This window comes from Sus scrofa, chromosome 1 (genome assembly GCF_054392235.1).
Source record: "Sus scrofa isolate SSC_HxYL_T2T_F1_AM1 chromosome 1, Sscrofa_HxYL_maternal_Yorkshire_Landrace_v2.0, whole genome shotgun sequence".
In the NCBI taxonomy this organism is placed as follows: Eukaryota; Metazoa; Chordata; class Mammalia; order Artiodactyla; family Suidae; genus Sus; species Sus scrofa.
The window spans coordinates 267,548,685-267,571,295 of NC_139383.1; the positions used below are offsets into that span (position 1 = coordinate 267,548,685).

At 46.2% G+C, this 22,611-nt stretch overlaps 1 protein-coding gene across 2 annotated transcripts in view; it reads left to right on the forward strand.

The window, feature by feature from the left end:
* Positions 1-22,611, forward strand: part of PAPPA (pappalysin 1) — a 240,100-nt gene that overhangs the window by 134,061 nt on the left and 83,428 nt on the right. For both annotated transcript variants that reach the window (XM_001926753.8, XM_084993952.1), the window contains one exon: positions 10,258-10,451. In XM_001926753.8, the coding sequence (XP_001926788.6) occupies positions 10,258-10,451 (194 nt within the window). The remainder of the gene's footprint in view (positions 1-10,257; positions 10,452-22,611) is intronic.

Consider the following 22,611-nt stretch of genomic DNA (forward strand, 5'->3'; position numbering starts at 1 on the left):
CTCTATATGGATGCGGGTTCGATCGCTGGCCTTGCTCAGTGGGTCAGGGATCTGGTGTTGCCATGAGCTGTGGTGTAGGTCACAGACGCAGCTGGGATCCTGAGTTGCTGTGGCGGTGGTATAGGCTGGCAGCTATAGCTCCAGTTCTCCTCCTAGCCTGGGAAACTCCATATGCCACAGGTGCAGCCCTAAAAAATGGGGAGAAAAAGAAAGAAAGAAGATATGCTACTCGAATCTTTTTGAATATCCTGAGACAAAGAGTCAACAGGATGTGCTCATGGACTTTGGTATAGGAGAGTGACTCAGACATTTTAGTTTGGACAGTGTTGGGCAATGTTGTTGTCGTTTACTAAGATGAGGAAGAAAGGAATGTGGGAATAAACCATTACTTCTGTTTTCGGCATGTTGATTTTGTGATGACCTTCATTTAAGTAGAGATGTCATTGCAGGCAACTTGGGCTCAGAGAGGAGGTCCTATCTGAAGAAACATTTGAGTCATCCACATATAGATGCTTTACAATGTTTATTTAAATATTGAGACCAGATGAGAGAATGTAGATTGATAAGAAAAGGGAGCCCAGGACCTCACCCTGCAAATGGGCATCATTTAGCAGAGGGAAGCCGAAGACAGCAAATGAGTCTGTGTGGGATGAGCTGAGAGCCAGAAGGGACTGGCATGGCATGGTGTTATGGAATCCAGGGGAGGGAGGGTATGTCAAGAAGAAAGGAATGGGCTACTTCTTTACATGCTTCAGGACTATTGATGTCATAATTTTAGCAACATGGAGGTCAGTGGTGATCTTGCCCAGATTGATTTTGGGGTGGGGGAGGGGGAGGCGTGAGTATAGAAGCTAGATGGAAGAGAACTGAAGAGTGAATTGTTGGAGAATAAGTGGGTACTGTACGTTTACATAACCCTCAATAAATTTCACTATGAATCATGGAAAGGGAAATGTGAGGTAGGAGACATAATTATAAGGAGATGTGGAGTGAAGGGAGGTTTTGATTTTTTTTAATTTTTAAAAATTATATTACTTTTTTAATTACATTTTTTTTACATAGGCAATATCCTGTTTTGCTGGTTTGGAAGAAGCACATCATGGCTCAGGGAATAGAGGGAAATGTGCTGGACACATTAGTGATGCAAAAGAGTGACAGGTGAGGCTTCAGGGAGCTGAAGGTGCTAGGATTAAATCTTGATGGAAGATTCAAAGGCAGAGACTAGCCTTTCAGGCTAAGAAAATAAGGGCAGGGGGCTCTGAGGTGTGCGTTCTCGGAAGGAACTCTCTCCTTTTGAGAGTGGAGGTGTAGCTGGAAATGAGAACAGACCAGGAGGTTGGAGCTAGACAACAGAAGGACTTGATTGTGAGAGGCAGAAGCTCAAATTTTGCAGGAGTCAATTAAGGATTTCGAACATGACCAGAGTTATGGTTTAGATTTATCACTCATTGGTGGTTCTGTGAGATGTTGAAGTGGGAAGACCCAAAGCCAGTTGTGAGGGGCACACGGACAGAGCGGAGGCTGTCCTCGTGAGGGTGCTCTGTGAGCCTGGAGTCAGAGTGATCATTGGAGACTCCATCTAGATCCACTCTTCCTAGTGCTTTGGGTTTGCTCAATGGTGCCTGGTTATTACAGTGAAACACAAGAAGGAATTTCTGGCCCACTTTGGTCTGTGGCCAGCCCTTGGAGGAACCAGAAACCCGCTTAAGCTCCTCAGATTCAGTAGACCTCATCGGCATCTGAAGCTTGTTAGCGGATTCATGGTTCCTTAGAAGCCCTTCACCACCCTGTCTTTTGTACTCTGGACAGGCTGATCTGGTTGGGGAGGTTAAGAACAAACCTTGGTTTGAGTAGAATTGAGTGAGGTCAACCGTGTGGGTTGGACATGAAGCCTTTAAAAGACAGGCGATATCAAGACGAGCTATTTCTATTCCAGAGGAAACATAGGCTGATGTCGTCACCACCTCGCTTCAAGCGTCCCCTTTACAAACCTTCAGGGGTTAAGCACTCCATCCAGTTTCCCGTGTTCCAAGAAGCTATTATTTGGACACAGAGGTTGTGCATTTTTTGGTCTCTTTTTGTTGTTGTTTGGATGAATTGTTATGTGGCATGAAGCTTGTTGTGGTTGGACCCATCCCTAAACAAACAGCTGAACTTAAAAAATACTTTTTTTTTCCTGGTGTTTAAAAAGTAGGAAAAAAAAAATAGTAATCGTTGGACTAGAAGAGACTGTCCTAATGCCAATCCTGTTCCCTCAGCTAGAAATAGAAACAGATGCTGATGTCTCAAATGCCGACCCATCTTCATAAACAAGTTTAGAAAGACAGGTAAATCTACCCATCCTTTGGAAGGTAGGCCATTGAAGAAAAGTGTGCATTCAAATTCCTTTGTTTCTTCCCCAAGTCCTAAAACAAATCCATCTCCTATTGCTTATAACTCTCATCTCTCCACCTGCAGGTGGTTTTACTTAATTTTTTTTTTCCTCAATGAGCTGTTGACTTCATAACTCCAATAGCTTCTCGGCCTTGTTATACTTAGACTATGCGAGGGACTGTTGTGAAAAGTGAAATCAGAGATTCCCAAAAGTCTTATTGACCCTTAGTTAAAGATGACAAACTGTTGGAGTTCCCGTTGTGGCACAATGGAGCCAAATCTGACTAGGAACCATGGGGTTGCAGGTTCGATTCCTGGCCTCGTTCCGTGGGTTAGGGATCTGGCATTGCCATGAGCTGTGTGGTTTCAGTTGTAGACACGGCTTGGATCCTGCGTTGCTGTGGCTGTGGTGTAAGCCGGCAGCTGTAGCTCCGATTTGACCCCTAGCTTGGGAATTTCCATGTGCCTCGAGTGCAGCCCTAAAAAGCAAAACAAAACAAAACAAAACAGAACAACAACAAAAAAAGATAAACTGTTTTGTTGCCAGAATTATATACTGAAAACCTGATCGAATAAGGTGGCATGGTGCAGTAAAAAAAGGCATGTTATATATGGGCTTAAGAACCAACATGCTGGTGTTGTCTCTACTGGAATTTTTTTCTAAAGCCTTCAGCAAATTACTTCAACTTTACAAACCTCCCTTTTCCCATACATAAAATGAAATAATTGTGTTCGGCTCCAAGATCATCATCATGATCATCCTCATAGACCCTTTATTGATCGATCACCTATTATGTATTAAGTACTTTTCATACATTTGACTTTATAAATTCCACGTGGTAAACGTCACCAGTGACTTCTTTATCACTCTATGCCTACAGTTTTTCATAATACCTGGCATGCATGCAGAAATAAGTAATTTTATTTGCTTCTTCTATATTTGCATTTATTTTTTAAATGATCTGAACACTGTCATAAATATTTAGTCCTTCAGCCTTATTCAGATGAGGAAACCAAGGCTTAAAAATCCTCAAGAATTTGCCTGAAGCCAAATAAATAGTAAGTGGCATGTCTTGGATGCAAAATCAAGACTTATACCTCACTGCCTATCAGAGTGTGAACATCACAGATTTTCCTGTTGAGAATTTGTCAAGTCTCCCCATTTTTAAAGGGTAAAATTCAGCTGCCTTGACATGGCCTTGCAGTCCTTCTTCAGCCTGGCCTCAGATCAGCTGGCCAGTTTATCAGTTATTAGGATCCACTGCAGCTCTTAATTCTCACTTGCCAGGGGACTCATAAACACAACTGTTGGCTGAGCCTCAACCATCTCTCACACTCTTCCCTGCATGCTTTCCTGTTCTTCTCTTTCTCCAAGACGCTGCCCTTAAACCATCTTCTTGATGAAGTGTCCCTCATTTTCCCAGGCCTTATTGATTCCCCCTGAATGGGTGTGGGGGGCCAGACATAGAGTAGATACTGAGTAAATATTGGTTAAATGAATCAATAATCCTTACCAGTTCTCATCTTAGAATTAGAAGTTATCTTAGCTGGAGATGATAATATTCCCCACTTCTCAAATCTCCAGGAAGCTTTGGTACCTCTTATTTGTTGTCCAGAACGACTGCAAATAGGGAGTTCCCATCGTGGCTCAGCAGAAACAAACCCAACTAGTATCCATGAGGACATGGGTTTGATCCCTGGCCTCTCTCTCAGTGGGTTAAGGATCCGATGTTGCCATGAGCTGTGGTGTAGGTAACAGACGAGGCTCTGATCCCACATTGCTGTGACTGTAATATAGGCTGGCAGCTACAGCTCTGATTCAACCCCTAGCCTGGGAACTTCCATATGCCACAGGTGTGGCTCTAAAAAAATGATTGCAAATGAATTTGTGGGTTATTAGATCCAGACAGGCATGGTGGAGGTGTTTGAGCGACAGCTACTTGGGAGTTTGCCTCAGAACAATGACAGATCAATCCCAAAGAAATTTTGTAGTGATGCTGATTACATCTTGTAGGCAAAAATAGGGCTTTGTGCTAGAAGAAGATGCCTCTGTAGTAATGGAATCTGGTTTGTAGTATAGTTGTGGTATGGCCGGTAATCACATCACAAAAAATATAGATACTACTATGTAGTTAGTTTAGACTTCACATAATCTGGTAGCAATTGAAATAAATATAAGACATTTGCTAGCTTTAAGTTGTCATCCATCCATTCATATATTCCTCAGCCACTCATCAGGCACCTCCTTCTCTCTGGGTGCTATGGGTTGGGAATGCAGGTATGAGAGATTCAGCCGTTTTTGATCCAGGGATCTTCCTTGCCTGCTGGAGAAGTCTCACCCCTAGGCAGACTGAAAAAAAATCTGTGATGGAGAAATCTGGGGATTGTGAGAACACAAAGGAAAGATGCTTCAGCCAGTGAGGATGAGTGTCAGGGAAAGAGGATGAAGCGGAGAGAAAACTTGCTAGAGGAGACACTTTGGACTAAATCTTGTGGAACCCATGGGAACTAGTAAAATGAACAGTGAGAACCACATCCTAGGCAGAGGGAACAGCCCTGGTGAGAGCTCAGAAGCGTGAGCTGGAGCGACCGGATGGGAAAGCTGCCAGGAGAGGCCAGTTTGTGGAGGATCGTGTATGCTGTGATCTTCTATGAGCAGTGGGCATCTATCAAAGCATGAAATGTGAAGACAGGACATGGTTGGATGTGTATGGGGAGTAAAGACCTAGAGGACAGGTTCCCCAACTTACCCCACTCATTTGACAAATGCAAGTTATCTCAGGTCTTGTTGGAACAATGCATTGGCTCAACTTCATTTCCGCAGCAACTCTGTCTTCCAGGCCCTTTGAGAGTCAGCGTGAGGGTGAGTGTCCTAGCAGAAACCATCCCTGAGACCTTGTCCTGAGCTGACATGAGTAATTTAAGTCCCTCCTCTTTTCAGCTATGAGGTCTCTAGTCATTTTTCTCACGCAGTCACCTCAAGGATTCCAGGGGTATCACAAATCACCAAAGTTTCTAATCAAGCTAATGAGCGTCCCCCAACAGGGTTGAAATAGTTCTGCTGTGTTTTCTTTTCCTTCGATTGTTGCGTCTCCCCCACCTCTTTTGTTTGTTTACTTGGTTCCTTGCTATTTATATTGAAAAATAGCTCATGCACTCTCTTCAATCATTCTTATCCTTGAAGAGTCCTTAGAATCTAGGGCTGGTTGGATAAAAGCAGAAACCTCGAAAACTTCTCCTCTAACCCCTCTCTCATCCCAGTATCATCATTGTGAAGAATAAGCCCCGTTTCTTTAATACTTGTATCACTTTCCCATTTCTGTGTTACACAGTTTGAGTATACTGGCACCTTGTCCAGGCAGTCTAAATGGTAAGCATGTTTCCATTTTACACATGGGGAAACTGAGGCATAGGGAGGTGAAATAACACACCCACGATCACCCAGTAATCAGGGACCTGTAAGGAGCTTGAAGCCAGGGTTTCTGACCTCAAGGATGAGAACTCTTAACAGTAGCTCAAATGCCAGCCTTTGCTTATCCTAAAAGTAAGCTTGTCTCATCTCCCTGAGACTTGGCCAGCCAAGGTTTCAAAAAGGGGTGACAGACAACCCCTGCTTATCCAGAGCAGTGTCCTTCGGACATGCTTCAGGAGTGCAGAGGCATGGCAGTTCATCTTGATGCTCCAGATGGATGGAAAGTGAAAATTAAGTCAATGAGAAGTGGCATCAGCAGTGTCTCTCCACGTACAGAGAGTCCATCTGCCTCAGGCTCTCGGAGCTGAGCTCATATCTGGCAATTGAAAGCTCAGCCAGGGAAGACAGGCTTGGCAGTGTCTCCCCACCACATCAAATCTCCTAGCCGCTTAGAGCAGATTTCTAAGTGTGTCACTGCATGAGAGGGAGTGACTCTGAAAAGGGGAGTTCCCTGTTATCAGGGGATGCCGGAGTGAGATGGAGAAATCAGACTGCTCAGTGGAATCCTCCTGCAAGCCAGTCACCCCTAGTGTCCCAGCCCCTTTCCCTGCACCTCAAGACCCAGAGTCAAGAAACGTTTCAAAGGGCACGGAACCTACGCTATATTTGGACATGAGTATGCACATCAAGGGTGCTGATTTTCCTCCTTCATTCATTCAACAAATATTGGTTTTTGCAATACCCCTCCCAAAGGAATGTATTATTATCAGTGCGCCACCTAGCCACTGCATGGAAGGCAGGTGGCAGAAGGATCATTTGACCTTGGTGTTGCCCTCAAACTCTTTTCCCAGCATAAAGCATTCAAGAGGCACCGTGCAAATTGGTATAATGAAAACAGGAAGGCCGGTTTTGTTTTATTGTTTTGTTGTTGCTGCCTTTTGTTTTTCCTGGCTGCACATTTGTATTCCGTTCCTCACCCTGCTTTCTTCAGTGCTTGGGGCATGGGAGTAGACAGGGAGAGAGAATTCCCCAGATGAAGACTGGCAGATGCAGCTGAAGGGCCCCTGGGACTCTAGTAGCAAGAGAAACTGAATAGCAGCATGCAGGGATGCTACTCAAAAAAAGGGACTGGCGGTGGCTTTGTCAGCAGCATCCTCAGGGAGAAAACAGCTCTCTCTCTTTCTCTTTCTCATTCTCCCCTTCAGCCCCATTTCTTCTCCTTCTTTTAACTCTACCTGTCTGTCTGTATATCATCTATCTACATACTACATACAACTGCCTATCTACATGCATATTTACCAACCTATGTCTCCCTCTGCCTCTCCTCCAGAAACTCTGGGTTCTGCTGGCTGCAAACAGACAGATTGAGGTCATCCATAGAGTCAGGAAGAAATTAGCCTTCACAAGAACTCAACTCTAGTTCCTGCCATTCTGAGGTCTCTTGGATGAGGAAGTGACTTTAACTTATCCTGGAGAATAGCTCACCTGTGATCTTGTGCTAATCTAACCCTATTTGTCTGCATGTTAGAGGAGAAGGAGGCTGGTACCCACTGTCAGGCAAGCCTCAAGAGGATGTGTCTTCCTCACTCTGCCGATACGGTGCATGGGTGGAAGATCTCTCTGCTGGACGTAGAAAATGCCAGGGTCCTAATTCTAGCCCCACCAGCAACTCGGTGTTATGTAGAAGCAGATGCCTTGCCTCCTATGCATATTGTTTTCCATTAGATAAAATGGGCAAAGGAGCTGGCCTTGTACACATCACCTCATGAAATCACTGCGGTGATGCTGGGTCAATATTATCATCTCTGTTTTTTTTCTTTTAACGAGGGCAGTGAAGTTCAGAGAGGTTAGGTTATTTAAGCCCTTAAACAGCTTGTATGTGGCAGAGTTAGAATGTGAACCTAGCTCTCTGCCCAATGCCAAAACCTATGCCTTTTGCAATCTCCTTTGTTGGGTTCCTAAAGAGTAAAGTCTGGATTTGATGTCTGGTCAGTTGTGCGTTGGGCCTAAGTTTTATTATATGTAAGTTGGCCACATTCACCACGAGTTTGGAGCTACCGAGAAGTGCTGAGCCTGTATTCTTTCCATGCTTGAACTGCCAGGCATGCTACTGGTCACTGGAGTCCTCAGCTGGCTCAAACTCATCCTTAAATAATTGAATTATAATGAATTGATTTATTCTGGCTCTTTTGATAGTATTTCACTATGTAAACTGTTTGTAGAAATAAACAAGGGATTTTGGAGTTTGGAAGGGGCTCAACATTCTGCGGCCCCTGAATTCAATGATTCCTTTTTTCAGATAGTCAGCATCACAGAAATCCTAGCCTTATTTCTACTTGACCCGGGCTCTTTCTATTTGGGGGAATGCTGCTTGAAAGTGTTTCAAGTGAGTACTGATTTTACAAGCTGATTCAATTCAGCCACTTAGGAATAAATTGAACCCTTAGGAGAAGAATATTTTTTCTCTTGACCGTTATTTTAGACCGCACAAAGTGCATTTATGTCCGTTTCTTATGAAAGTTCTATGGCTATCCTGAGAGGTTATTCTGGCAGGACAGTGATTTCTGTATTACCGATGGGAATCAGAGGTTGAGAAGTAAAGCTAATTGTGCAGAGTTACACAGCTGATAACAGGGACAGTAGCCAAACCCTGGTTTGAAATGGGGCTTCATGGCACTCTTGGAGTAAATAGGGAAGGATGTCCCAGAGCAAGCAGTATCCTCAGTATCCTCTGCAATATTTTTTTCATCTTTTTTTTAGGGCTGCACCTGGACGTATGGAGGTTCCCAGGCTAGGTGTCAAATCAAAGCTGTAGTCACTGGCCTACGCCACAGCCACGCCAGATCCAAACCTTGGCTGCAATCTACACTACAGCTCACAGCAACGCCGGATCCTTAACACACTGAGCAAGACCAGGGATTGAACCTGCGTCCTCATGGATACTAGTCAGACTCATTTCCGCTGAGCCATGAACTCCTTTTTATTTATTTATTTTGTTCTGCAATATTTAGATTTTCTCAGGATGTGTGCCTGTTATCTGGACAGAGTTTTAACTAGCATTTCTCTCACTCTTAATATACTCTTTGGCTGATAAATTGTAAGGTCAGTCCAAAACACTGGATCAGGATTAGATTGCACGGAACTCACAGTCTTCTGAAAGAGTTACTGTATGTAAACATGATGGCAGCACAGTGTGATAAGTGTTAATGAGATGGGGATCTTTGCAAGCCCACACAGGAGGGGGATGCTTAGCTTTTCGTAGAAGAGTTTGGTAAGTAGTACAGGATACCTGACATTCCAGTTAGTGGAAGATGGCCAGGGTGATCTCTTTTGGATGGCTGTATCCAGATTTCTCCTTATATGGTTCTCTATGAAAGTACCAAGAAGCATGTCCTGGATAGGTCCTGCCTACTTAGAAGGCATCCAGTGAGCTCTGTGCTTCTGTGATCTTGGTTCTTGCAGATAAGTGAGAATCCTTGAAGCTTTAAAATGTCCCAGGCAGGACTCCTTCCTGTGATTTAAGTTACATAGAGCTTGAGGACTCACTTGGCCTTTAACTGAACTGCCTGAGATATCCAGCAAGCCCTTAGAAGCCTAGAGCAGTAGATAGGAAGGGTTCCTGGAGTCTCAGTCGTCTGACCCTCTTCAAGGATGATTGATGCCAGAGAGTCCTCTTTATGCCAAACTTTAATCCTCTTTAGAGTTAAATAAACTTCTGTTTGCAACTGCGGAGTTCTGTGGTGTCAGATAATGGACCCAGAACTTGGACAGCGAAAGCCTGAGTTTGGAACAAGAATCCTGCATGAACATACAGCATGACCTTGGGCAAGTTGTTAAAGACACACGGGAGCTCAGTTTCCTAATCTGGAAGACTCAAATAATAATTTAAATAATAACGTCATTCTCACAAGGTTGCTCTGGGGCTCACTTGGGGTAGTGGATGTGGAAGCGTTTGTTAACTTTACGGTGTGTGTATAGTAAAAATCACACAACACAAGATCTACCCTCTTAACAAATCTTTAAATGCACTACACGTTTGTTAACCTATAAGCACAAGACTGTACAGCAGATCTCTAGAACTTATTCATCTTGCAAAACTGAAACATCATACCTGTTGAACAGCAATTCTCCTATCTCAACCACGCCTGCCATCATCCAGCCCCTGGCAGTCACCCTTCTCTTCTCTCCTATGAGTTTGTTTATACACATCATGCAAATGGGAATCATATAGTATTTGTCCTTTTGTGACTTGCTTATTTAATTTCATGCAGTGTCTTCCAGGTTCATCAATGTTGTCGCCTATGGCCAGATTTCCTTCCTTTAAAGACTGAATAATATTCCACTGTGACTATCCATGATGGACTTGACCATGCTGTGATTCCACTGATCTGATTCTGTAGCTGCTGGTGATAGATGAGGCCAAAGAACGAAATACTGATCTGTCCTCTCTGGTCTATGTCTATCTCCAACAGATGAACCCAGCCGGTGCTATTTCCATGATGGTGACGGGGTATGTGAGGAGTTTGAACAAAAAACTAGCATCAAGGACTGTGGGGTCTACACGCCTCAAGGGTTCCTGGATCAGTGGGCATCTAATGCTTCAGTCTCCCATCAAGACCAGCAGTGCCCAGGCTGGGTCATCATTGGCCAGCCAGCAGCATCCCAGGTAAGCTCCGAGCCACATGTGCCATTTCCTGCAGATGTGCTGGATCTCTGCTCTGCCCATCAAGGTTGCCCATCACAAAGGCAGTGTCATTGCACATGGCCGCCTGACCATATCTCTAGCCAAAGGTAATTCAAAGGTCTCATGAGAACTTGCCAGAAATCGGACGTGGAATGATTCAGAGCAAGAAACATCAGCATAGTAGGGGTGATGGCTGTCCTCCTGTTCCTCTACCTATCGTAATTCATATTTGGGGACAACATTCCATTTTGGATATACCACTGAAAGTCAGTGGGGGTAAGAACAAGCTCTTTGGCGAGAATCTCACTTTTTGAGGAAGAGGGTGTCAGGTTGTGCGCTCCGAGAGCACTCTCCCGTGATTGAACAGTAACTCGACCACAAATTTGCTGTGTGGCGGTGCATGAGTCTTCCCCCTTCTCTGGGCCCCATTTTCCCCATCCTTAGATTAGAGAGTCGTTGAGCTGGATGATCTCCAAGGACCTTTCCAACTCTGAGAAGCTGTGACTCATTCCTCACTCCCCTAATGCACTATTTATGTTCCAGGGTTCTCCCCCACGGGACCGTCGGCTTAGTTGAGGGAGCAAGAGTGTTGGGGCCACCAGAGCTTATGTGATTCGAGGGATGGCCATCCTGTCCCCAGAGCCCCCTTTCCAATTATCCTGCTGAGCAAGCACCTGCCTTCTTCCGAGACTCCATTTCCCAGAGACACGACTCGGTGCCTCCTACCGCCTGGCCCAGGAGCCATTTCTGAGGCTGGCCTGCCTCCTGGCCTTGCAGATGAGCCATTATTCCAAGCCATTCCCCTCTAATATTGCATCCCTGACTCAGTGTCAGGGATGTGGGGGAGACCTAGTTTCTACATGAGAGGGAACCATGGCCTTCTCCCGGGGCCCAGTGAACATCACTGGAAGAGATATCAAAGGAGTCCAGCCTCATTTATAAGTTATTGTGTTTATTTGATCATTTTTTCATTGGTCTGATTATGTTGGCATGCCTTCGCTTCTTTGCCCACTTGTGTCTGTTGCTCACTGCCTCGAGGATAGAAAGAAATGGAAGCCTGGTATTCCCGGTTGCTTCTCGTGTGTGGTGCCCCCTTGGTGCAAGAATGAAGGGAGGAAGGAAGGAAGGATGAGTGCTTGTCTAGGGCTTGTCCTCCCCTGGACCACCTCTGTACTTGCTGAATTCATCTTTGGCTACACCTGTGCTCTGAACTGTCATCATCTGTTTCTGTGTCTGGCTCCCCCATTGGATTGCTAGACTCTTTGAAAACAGTTCTGAGGTTTTTTTCATCTTTGTTCTTCTATCTTCAAGGACAGGTCTGGATAGGACTAGGTGTTCAGGAGATGTGTTGTAATTGACTGTAGATAAACACACACTCACATCGCTACCTCTCACACAGAGTGTCCTCTTTCAGGAATAGCAGGGCTGGCCAGCAATAGAGCCAGGAATTCCAAATCCAACACCAGCATCCAGTTCCTAGAAATGTTTAAAACGCCTCATTCAAATAAGGGTATTATTAACGCATCCAGACTCTCACTTGAGCAAGAGTTGAGGTAGCAGCTGTGCTTAAAAATCACCTAAAGGTTATTGCTACTAACGTGAGAAAAGGAGAGAAAGAATTTTCCAGCCTTAGCCTTTGAAAAGAGACTTCACTGGGCAATTATTCCAATCTCCTAAGGTGGGGGCTGTCAGGAATCATGGGTAATTATCTCTTCCTAAACAAAAATCCAATTAAAAAAAATCATTATAAATACTAGCTCTTCGATCTACAAAGAGGAGATGAGGAAACAAAATCATCCTATTGAATTATTCATTGTAACCAATTTTATTTTAATGAAATCGACTAGGTTCCATTACTCTGGGCTTGGACATAATCTTTGTTACAAGGAGACTTCAGCTGTAACTAAATTTGCCATAATGAGATCAGCTCACTGGAGAATACAGGGTCAGGGGAGGGGACGTGTGTGCAGTCTGGGTGCAGGGCCGGGCAGGGCGGTCTGCGGGCCGGCAGAACAAAAGTCCCCCCTCCCTGGTTCCCTGTCTGAAAGCAAATGCCTAGAAGTCATTCACACACTATACTCATCATGCACTGGCTAACATGTGCGTGCACACACACAGACACACACCCACACCCTGCATCACTCTGAGTAAAGGCTCCTCCTGGAGTGTAAACATAGCTCCCTTCTGACAAGAGAGGAGAGGAGGAAGCTAACCACCCTGGCCTTCAATACCTTGTGCAATGATTAGAGGAGGCTGGGAGTTAATTTTCACCCTGTCAGGGCCTCCAGTGAAGAGGGTGATGGCTTGAGAGAGGGAGTTGAGACCTTGGAGATGCACCATGTTCCCCTTGCCTTCCCTCAGTGCAATTAGACACTCTTATTCCTCCTCCTCCTCTTTCTCCCTCCCTCTCTCTCTCTGTCTCTCTGTCTCTTACACACATACAGACACGAGCACCCTACAGGAACAGGCTGTGTCAGAGCACAGATCCAGAGACTGAGTACCAAAGCACAAAGAGGAGAGTGTCAGGTCCACCAGCCCCCATCCTGGACCCTCATGCAGACTTCATAGCCAACCTCCTTGCCAACCTTCAAGGAAAGAATTATTACCTACTTTGGAGAAGCCAAGAGGTGGGGTGGTGTTTCTACTCGTCACTTAGCCCCTAGTGGAAAATCCAGGACTAAAAGGGTCTCATGGAAGATGGCAATGGGAGCTTGGGAATGTGAGGTCCTACCCAAGTGTGGGAAGGAACTGGATTCCTGCAAGACATCACTGTGAAATAAGCAGAAGGAATCATGGCTGGACAGATCTTGGTGTGGGTGGCACGGTGCCCAGTCCATGAAGTGCTTGAATCCTCCTTCTGCAGACTGATGGGCACCATCTACACGTTGAGTTCAGATGGCACCCACTCTCTCTCCAGGGGTCCTGTTCCTCGTGCCCTGGTATTTACCAGGACACTCCATCAACTTGGGGAGTGATGCAGTGACCACAGTTGTGTCCACTTCCTCTTTACAAACTGGTTTTGTCTGACTGTCTATCTTTCCCTGATGCTATAAAAATGACAAATCCAGGTATTTTTGCAGTGATTGCCTGGGTCCCGTGAAAGAAACTGAAGAAGTGAAAGACCCAGCCCCTGACCTCGTTAGTGTACAAGACTTAAGTGTGAGACTGTTATCAAGAGGTGTAGCCCTGTCAGAATAAGAGGATAGTTTCTCAGTGTGGTCGCTGAAAAGACACAGTGCTCTTTGTGCTAGATGAGTCTAGACAGTGATTACAACTGTCGTTCTAGTTTTCGTATGAACCCTCCTCTTCTAACCATTTGCTGTCTCTCTTGTCCATTGCGCTCAAACACGATTCCCAAATATGGTTATGTTACCAATCTAGGTTCTTGGCCTTCCTTCATCAATAAAAATTGACAAGAGGCCAGAAAGGAAAATTCAGGCAAGGCTTTATTGGGGCCCCTGCTGCAGTGCAGGGAAGTGATAACAAACAGGTTCCCTTGCTTGTTTGATCCTGAGGGTGGCTGAGCTAGCTCCTTATATGTGGAGACTGAGGGTAGGGGCAGATCCAGGGGTCAGGCCAGAAGGGTGGCTTGGGTGGTCTGCCCACCCCTTTGGTGGTCTTGTGTGCTGGGGCTGTGCAAGGTACCCTGCTTTTGGTCTTGTCTCTTCAGAAGTGGCAGTTGGATTTTTAGAATTTTTCCGTATCTTCTTGCTCATGATTTTTAGTCCTTTGTAGTTTCTTTGTATTTTGTTGCTGGAGGAGATGTTTGTATAGGTGCCAGCATCGCAGCTACTGCAGCAGAGGGTCCCAGGTCCTGGCCTGTCTCAGTTAAGAGCTAAACTACTGCACCCCCAACATTGAGTCTTACATCCAAATGTTATCAGAAGTATCAAAACTTTCTAGCTGTGCAAATTGAATGGAACATCCTATAATAAGGGACATTCCTGGGATATTTTGGCCAGGCACCTTCTTGGAGCAGCTGGAATTCAAAATGTCCCTGAGACAGAATAAAAATGGCAACAAACTGAACGTATTGAGTTTTCTCTCTTCTGGGAACCTCAGCAAGGTTTAGCTTAAGTGTTTGCAAAGGTCTGGTCTTGTTCTCGTTTGGTCTCCACATTTGCATTTCTCCAGTGCTTTACACCAAGGGCTGCCAAAATAAGACGCAGCTCTTCCTTCCTGCTGTCCCCACCCCCATCACTTCTACCCAAGCATCATTCCTCCTGTCCAAACAGGCTCCTCCCTCCTTCTTCAAAGGTCTAAGGAGGAAATGGAAACACAGTGACTATCTCAGAATGTGCAGAGCTCTCCCAGGGATTACAGACCTTCAGTCAACCAACCAATTTATTTGGTTAATCCTTTGAGGGTAAGATTTAGACTAAGCATTTCCAGGGCTGTAGTTTCAGGGCCAAAGTAAAGAAAACCTTTCTAAGAACAAGAACTATCCACAGTGAGATGGAGCGCCTTGCCATGCAGCCAGCTCCCCATCACGAGGCACCAGGCTGCGATGGTGACAGCCCAGGAGATCCCAGCAGCAGAAGGGGGATGCAGCCTCCACATCTCTCCTTCCTTTGTGATGGACTCTCTGGTTTCGCTTTCCACGATGGGGCATACCAGTCCCTGCCGCCTCCCTTTGCCTTCCTATCACCTGTTCTTTGGCATGTCCAGAAGACTCTGTGCCTCTCTTAAAATACAAATCATAATTGGTCCTTAAGGACTCACTCATCTATTCATTCGATCAAACAGAATTATAAATGAAACCTACCCCGAAGAGTGTGAGCAGGTGGAGAACATGGGCCCTGCCCTCATGGCTGTTCTTTTAAGAACCATGAGCAGATCATGCCTCGGGGAACCTGAGTTTTCTTCTCTAGAAAGAGGGAATGATAGTATCTACTCTGAGGAGACTAAGGGGGTACCTGCAGAAAAAACATGAAGCACTGTTTGTGGTCCTTGTGGTTTTGTCTGTCTTCCCCTTATCGGGGTGCCGATGTTTATACCCTCTTCCGCTCATGTTAGCCCCGCCCACCCCACCCCGCAACCTCACCTCGGAGCTGGCCACAGCGACCCAACATGGCACAGGCACGGAAGCTCAGGCAACGTTTGGCGGAGGGAATAAAAGCACGGCTGTGTTAAACATTTCCCATGTGCCATACCAGGCGTTTTGTGCTGGTTCTTCTGTAGCCTTCAGAGTGCTCGCTCTTTCCCTGGAGGGGTGTGTCCAGCTAGAAATAGCAGCCAAGACCCAAGAGTCTGAGATTCAGAGGGAGTTTCCCTGAGGAAGAAACCGCACTGCTATCAACTTACTCCGCCAGCAGGGATGAAAGCCAGCCTGTGGGGATGGAAAAGTCCACTGCCGGCTTTCAGAAGGTCCTGGACAAATGATAAAAAGAACATGTACCAAGTGCATCCAGCCTCTGCCTTTCATTCCTTGAATCCCATGTAATCCTTTACGGATGAGGATGGTCAGGCTCGGAGTGCTCCGTGACTTACTTGTTTGGGGACTCACCCTTCTAAGAGGCAGAGGCAGAAGCAGGATTTAGGCCACTGGGTTCATTCTGGGAGCCCAGGTGCAAGACAAGGAAGGCAGCTCACACCTGCTTCTGTGCCTGACACAGGGAGAGAAGCGAGCAGAGCTGTTGTCTTTTATGTCTTTTCTTCTGAAGTATGTGCTCAAGGAACACTGAGGAAGCAGGACTCCCTCTCCCAGTTCCCAAATACTATCCCCCTGTTTCTGTCATGCTGCCTGCATCTAACTATGGACAGTCTTTTTCGGGGTTCCCTCTTGCCCTCTCCCGAAAGTCTTTTAAAATGTGTACATGGAAATACAAGAGAGGCATAGGAAATGGTTTAAGTTGCCAAACTAGCATGTAAAAAAAAAAAAAAAATTTCCTAGATTTTGGATCCGTGCTTAATTGTTTTTGCATTGTGGGAGAGAAAATGAAGAGTGCAAACAGGACAATTGTAGACCGAAGAGGAAACTTTTCTCCATGTACAGGTTTATCACAAACCATGTGCCGTACACCAGAAACTTTGGAGGTTAGTAAGGGATTCACCAGACATGCGCGTTCCTTGATGGCTGCCAAGTCTGAGCCCAGAGAGAGCAGGCACTGTCTATCTGTGTCTTCTTCAACCTTGGTCCAGAGGAGGGGAACAGAAATCCACTGGGTTTCTGGCCATAAGGGTAAGAGGTCTTTCCACAAGTGCCACAAAGCAGCATAGGAAGTGCCGGGATAGGGGAACCTGGGGGGAGGGTGGGGAGATATTTCCCGTGAGAGTGATTGCTGAGCTAGAAGGAGAAGCCAGGTGATGGGGGCGGGGGGGTTGTATGGATGAGAGAGCATCTTCAGAGAGAGAGACAGACAGAGGGAGAGATAAAGAGAGGGAAACAGACAAGCAGACAGACAGACATCCAACAAAAGGCCAATAAAGAAATCTGGGGAAGTCAAGAGGGATGGGCTCTGTAAAATGATGCACGGACATCCTGCAGATGCTTGAAATTTAGGCTTTACCCTGAGTGATTTAGACCTTATCCTGAGTGCATAGGGGAGCTTCTCAGAGGGGCTGAGCAGAGAGCTAACAGGAGCAGATGTTCATTTGAGGAAGCAGAGTGCCATCGAACACCTCCTGCATGTCAGACTCTATCAGTGGGATCTGCAGCACATTGTGAAACTGACGTTTACTTCTTGTCTCAAAATGAAAAGCTGCCTTCAGGACTGGTGGTGGCCCATCTTGCCTGTGCCACTCTTTCTTTTCTTGCATCCACTGCTGGTTTTACGTTGACACAGCCTCCCTCAGAAACTTTGCATGAACAAGCAATGCTCTGATGCCCTGAAGATGGTTATATTGGCCAAGAGCAGAGGGCAAGTGCGGTCTCAACACCCAGAACTGAGGTCACTGCTGAGACTTGTCCCTTGCACGCACATTCCTTCAGCGGAGCGTGCAAGTCTTCTCTCTGGTGAAACTGGACGGCATCTGCCGGTGGTGGGGGAAGGAGGGAGGCCAAGGGGGACATGCAGAAATGTCAGAAGATTCCAAGCAGTTTTCCCAAATACCCAAGGGATCTGCTTTCTCCTGGTGGTTTCTGAATAATTTTTCAAGAGCACATGTGTGAGTCATCTAAGGAGACAGAACATAAAGTCCCATGTTCTGTTACAGTCTGTCCCATTGGTGTGGGGCACCCGAAAATCCCTCCAGGACAGTAAAAGCCAGCTCCTGCAGCAGAAGGGAGCCCTCTGTGCCGGTGGCTCTAATGCCCTGAGCTTGTTGTGGAAACATGGGCTGGGAGGGACTTTAATCTACCAAGTTTTTTTGCACCCTAGCAAAGAAACCTACCAGACTCTCTTCCACCCCCTCTTCTTCCCTCCCTCCTCCACTCTTTCCATTTTTATTCAAGCTCATAAAATGCTAGATCCTATGATTGCCCCCCCCACATCGAGTGACAAGAGTTTTATAGGGAAAAAAAATGAGATTTAAGTTGGGCTCCACCTGGCTTCCAGGGTCACCACTTATCAGCTCTATCACTTTGGGCAGGCTGGTTCTTTCTGCCCTAACCCCAGTCTCTTATCTATAAAACAGGAGTAATAGCATGCATATGGCAGGTGCTTTTCAAAGATGAGACAGTCGATCCCGAAATGTGGTTTTCCTTCTGATAGCAATGGAAACCTTTTTAAAGAAATGCTTTTTTCTGCCTGTGGAGTTTGTAGCAACTGAGGGATCCAATTAGGGACTGTTGGGTTTTGTATTGTTGTTTTAAAGGGAACATTCTTTGAGGCACAGAAATCTAGGCAGAGAGACTTTGAAGGTCTCTTGGTCTTACTTAATTAAGATTTGTCTTTGATTAAATAACTCCCCTAAACCCCTCAGTCCCCTAGCTGTTAGGAAGTGATTCTGATATTTGGATTCAAAACCCACTATAATTTTGTTGTGAATCTACTATGCCCGAAGCATCCTTTGTAGCCCTGGGCGAGGTTGAGATGAAGAATTCAGCCACTGCCCTCAAGCAGTCTGTGATGTCCATGGAGGAAAGGGAACACTGAAGCAGGTACTCCTAAAAAAGAAAAGAAAAATATGGGCAAACTGCCGTGACACGTGGACACACGGAGTTACCTTAGAGGGACACTGAGGGGGTGGGTGAGCATGATCCTGGCATTTGCAGCAGATGTGCATGGGTTACCGGAGAAGGTGCCACATGGAGCAAGGAAGGCTCCTACTTGCCAGTTGACTCCTGTCTTGCAGCCCAGGAACAAGCAAGTCTTTGTGGTTTGGGGCTGCTTCCACTGGCTCTCCGCAAAAAGCAGACAGCCCGGCCCAGCCCTCTGCAGACCCTCTAGGAAGATCCCAGGCCTTTATCATCCCTGCTTCTCCAAGCCCAACCCACTCCCATCTCACCACCTTTATTTTCCATGTCTTCTCTCACTCCTCATCCATTCAAGACCCATTCTTTCCTTCCATCTCTGTCATGCCCCCAGGCTCCCTCAAGACCCTCTTCATTCTTGTCTATCATTTTCTTCTCTTTTTAATTATTGTTGTTCTAAGTGGGGGCAGCGGTGTTGAGCCAGCATGGCCTTTGCTGTGTAATTTAGTTTCATGTCCTGTACCCAAGAAACATGTAAAGTATGTAAACAGTGTTCGCTCTCCGAGACGGTAATGCGCTTAGGAAGCAGCAGCCGGTCGGGTGCTGAGCCCTCTGGCTGCTTTGATGGCATTGGATGTGGTCCCCCAAACCACATGCTCATTTCTCTAAGTCTGGAAGTAAACTTTCGCAAGCCAGGACAAAAGGATGGGGTTCCGAGGGGAGTTGAATGTTGGTTGTGCATAGGATTTTGGTAGTGTGTGTGTGTGTGTGTGTGTGTTCATTTGTTTGCATTTGTTTTTCAAGCCTCCTACCTCCACTCTCCATCCCAACATCCTTACTGTTTTAAGTTAACCTGGATGTGCTGTCTATAGAACCAGACCAAAAAGGGTCTTAAAACTCACTTAACTCTTCAGCCAGATCCAATGCTGAGAGCTTCTGGATATATTTGTCCATGTTCATTTTTCAGAAAGAGATGGACTCAGACATGTGAAAGGCACCCATGCTGAGAGGCATGTTTCTGTGCCACGGTGGTCCAACAAGGACTTCGCTGGGGCTCCTGCCACCCTGGGACCCCTTCCCAAACTGGATCCATATAGGCAGCTGGTGGGAGGGGATGCTTAGCTGATTTCCATGTTTCTCTCCATCCTGGGAAAGAGGCATGAGTTTGGGAGGAATCTGGTCTGCTGGCAGGGTACTGCTTTTAGGCAGGTAGGTGCTGCTGGGGTGATACTCAGGTTTGCCATGCAGCTGCCTGGGGCAAGGGGTCTGAGAAGAGCAAAGCAGTGCATAACAGTGCAAGGAAGGAGAAAAACGGACATGCATCAGAGAACTATGGCCAGGAGTTCATGTTCCAGGGAGGGCAGAACTGTCAATGTCGGGAGCCTGGGCTCCAGGTCCAATAGGACCTTCAGTGCTGATGGAAGCCTTTTTACTGGCACCATAGCCTCTAATCACCTACTGTATCAAGCCCTTGCAATGTGGCTCAGGAAGCTGAGGAACTGAACTTCTAGTTTTAATTCAGTTAAAATTAACTAGCCATAGGGAGATAATGAGATACCCTATCAGAGCAGGTCTAGACTCTATCACATCCCCGCCACCTGTAGTGAGATCTAGGGCAAGTTATAGCCTCTCTGGGCCTCAGTCTCTTCATCTGTAAAATAGGAAAGATCAAGTGGCAATTGCGAATATTTCAGAAAACAGCAGCCATGAAGCACTTGGAACATTGCTTGGCATGGAGTAATGGCTGTCTACAATAATTCAGTTAATTGTGTTAATTGTGTTTCCTCCTCCAAGTGCTGGAAAAAGGAGGAAAGCCCATTCAGGCTCCAGAGTCCGTGGACTTTCTAGTATATCTGCCACTACTCCCAAGAATTTTTTTTTTTAAATAAGATATCTCTTTTTCTCCAAGTACCATATGACATACTAATGTTTCTGTGATACATCATCTTGAATCTTTCAAATCTGTATATATCCTTATGGGAAGATTTTTCCTTTTGGAATGCATTTTCCATAATTCCCAATAAATACTGGTCTCCGTGATCGCTTACCTGTGAAGGTTTCTATATCATTCCCCATGGCCTATAAAATCCAAAAACCTTAGCAGGAAAGGTCTTCTACCATCTGGACCAGCTTTTCTTCACAACCCTTTGCCTAACAAGTGCTTTCCACACAGAAGAGACCCACCTGCAACCCCAAGACAAGCCTGGAGTTTCCAGGTCTTCTCTCTGGAAACACCATCCTTCACTCATCCACCTCTTTAAAGCATAACTACCCTTCAAAGTCTACTTCAAATGGCCCCTCTTTCATGGGCCCTCCTCTGAGCATCCTGGCCCAGGTATAGCCCTCATTCCTTGATATCGCATAGCGCTGCTGGAATCATCCAGTGGCTTAGCAGAAGCTGCCTTTTAGTTTGCATTTGTCTGTGTCCATGGCCTTTCATATCAAATGGCCCATGTACCACTAAGGGTTTGATTCCATCCCTTTAGGAATTCCCAGTGCCTGGCACAGGGTTTGCTCCCTGGAGAATACTCAGGGACTGTTTCTGGGTTCACTGAAGGATGTTGCTGGAAACCATATCTGCTGAGTGATGTCACCTTTACAATTGGTGTACATATACAGATCAGTGTCGATAAGTGGTCGCCTTATGTGGCCAGATTCCATTCCCCTGTTAACATGATAGGTGACCAGGGCAAGCAGGGCCTCCTTAGGTCCCCTGGTTTGCCCACTACATTACAGATAAGGTGAGTGCTGCCATCGCGTGAACAGGGGAAGAAGAGACCCTGGAAGCCCATCCTGAGCCCCAGCCTCAAATTCTTCCTTTGCTCTGTGCCTCCATGATCCCTGCACCCCTCTGGAATCTTAGCCTCACAAGGCCAGGGGTTCAGTGTTGCTTTTGTGTGATCGCTGGTGTGTGTTCCAAGATCAAGATGAGGGTCTGGCACACAGTGGGCGTGCAATAAATATTTACAACGGACTGCACTTTGTTAACAGCTTCCCACAGAAAGTCGGAAACAGCTTCTGGAGGCCAGGACCCCAGAAAAGGGCTCTACCCTTTTGCCTCTTATTATTCTAGGAAAGAGTAAAGTCTTGGGGATGTTCCTGTACCTAGATTTCTACAGAGATGGATGGAAGCATAAAGGGCTCTCTTTTTCTGGCTTGAAAATGTGTGGTTTGCCTTCGGAGAGGTCTCCCAATGAGATGCCCAGCCAAGGAGGTGGGAAAGAGCAAGAGAAAGAAGGGAGGAAGGAGAGAGAGAAGGGAAGAGGAATCCAAAACTAAGTGGGAGCAGAAGAGGAATAGATGAACAGTAACAAGTGACAGTAATTCAATGACATAATAGTAATAACGGTAGTTGGTGACAATGGCAGGAGTGGAGGGGATGGGCTAGCTCTCAGGGTAGTTATTCCACGTCAGGACCTCTATCCATAGTATCGCACTGTTTTAGCATGTTGATACCGGCAACCCCTCTAGGAGGGAGTGACTGATTTTCATCAGTTTATAGAGGAATAAATTGAGACTCACAAAGGTTAAGTAACTTACCCAAGCTTCTACAGCTGCCAAGGAAATCTAGAATTTGAACCCAGGACTATCTTCCTCTAGAGCCAAGAGGAAACAAGTAGGAGAGGATGGAGGAAGGAAATGTGTGTTTCTGGCATGCTGTGTGCCAGGGCTGTGTGTAAACACTCACGTGGGCAGGAGCCCTTTGAATCCTCAAAACGACCCCAAACAGTCAGTACCACCATCTCATTTTGCAGTGGAGGAATTGAGGCTTCTTGAAGCATGCAAAGTCATGATGTCCAGAAGTGGCTGAAGCAGAAATGCCAGCTCACCTCCCTCTGACGGTAAAATGCATATGACTTGCGCTGCTGGTGCAAAGTTCAGGAAAGCGGCAGGTGTAAGGTTGTGGAGGAGATCCTCTTGTGGATCCCAGATCCTGCTAGGATGGTTCCCATGGACTGTGTCTTAGACTGGCTGCTTCAACACCCTGCTGTTTTGCAGATGTGTGCTGCCTTGGCCAAGGGCGTCTCTGGGGGAAACCCTCACTGCAGATGGCCTCTGTTCCTCAGA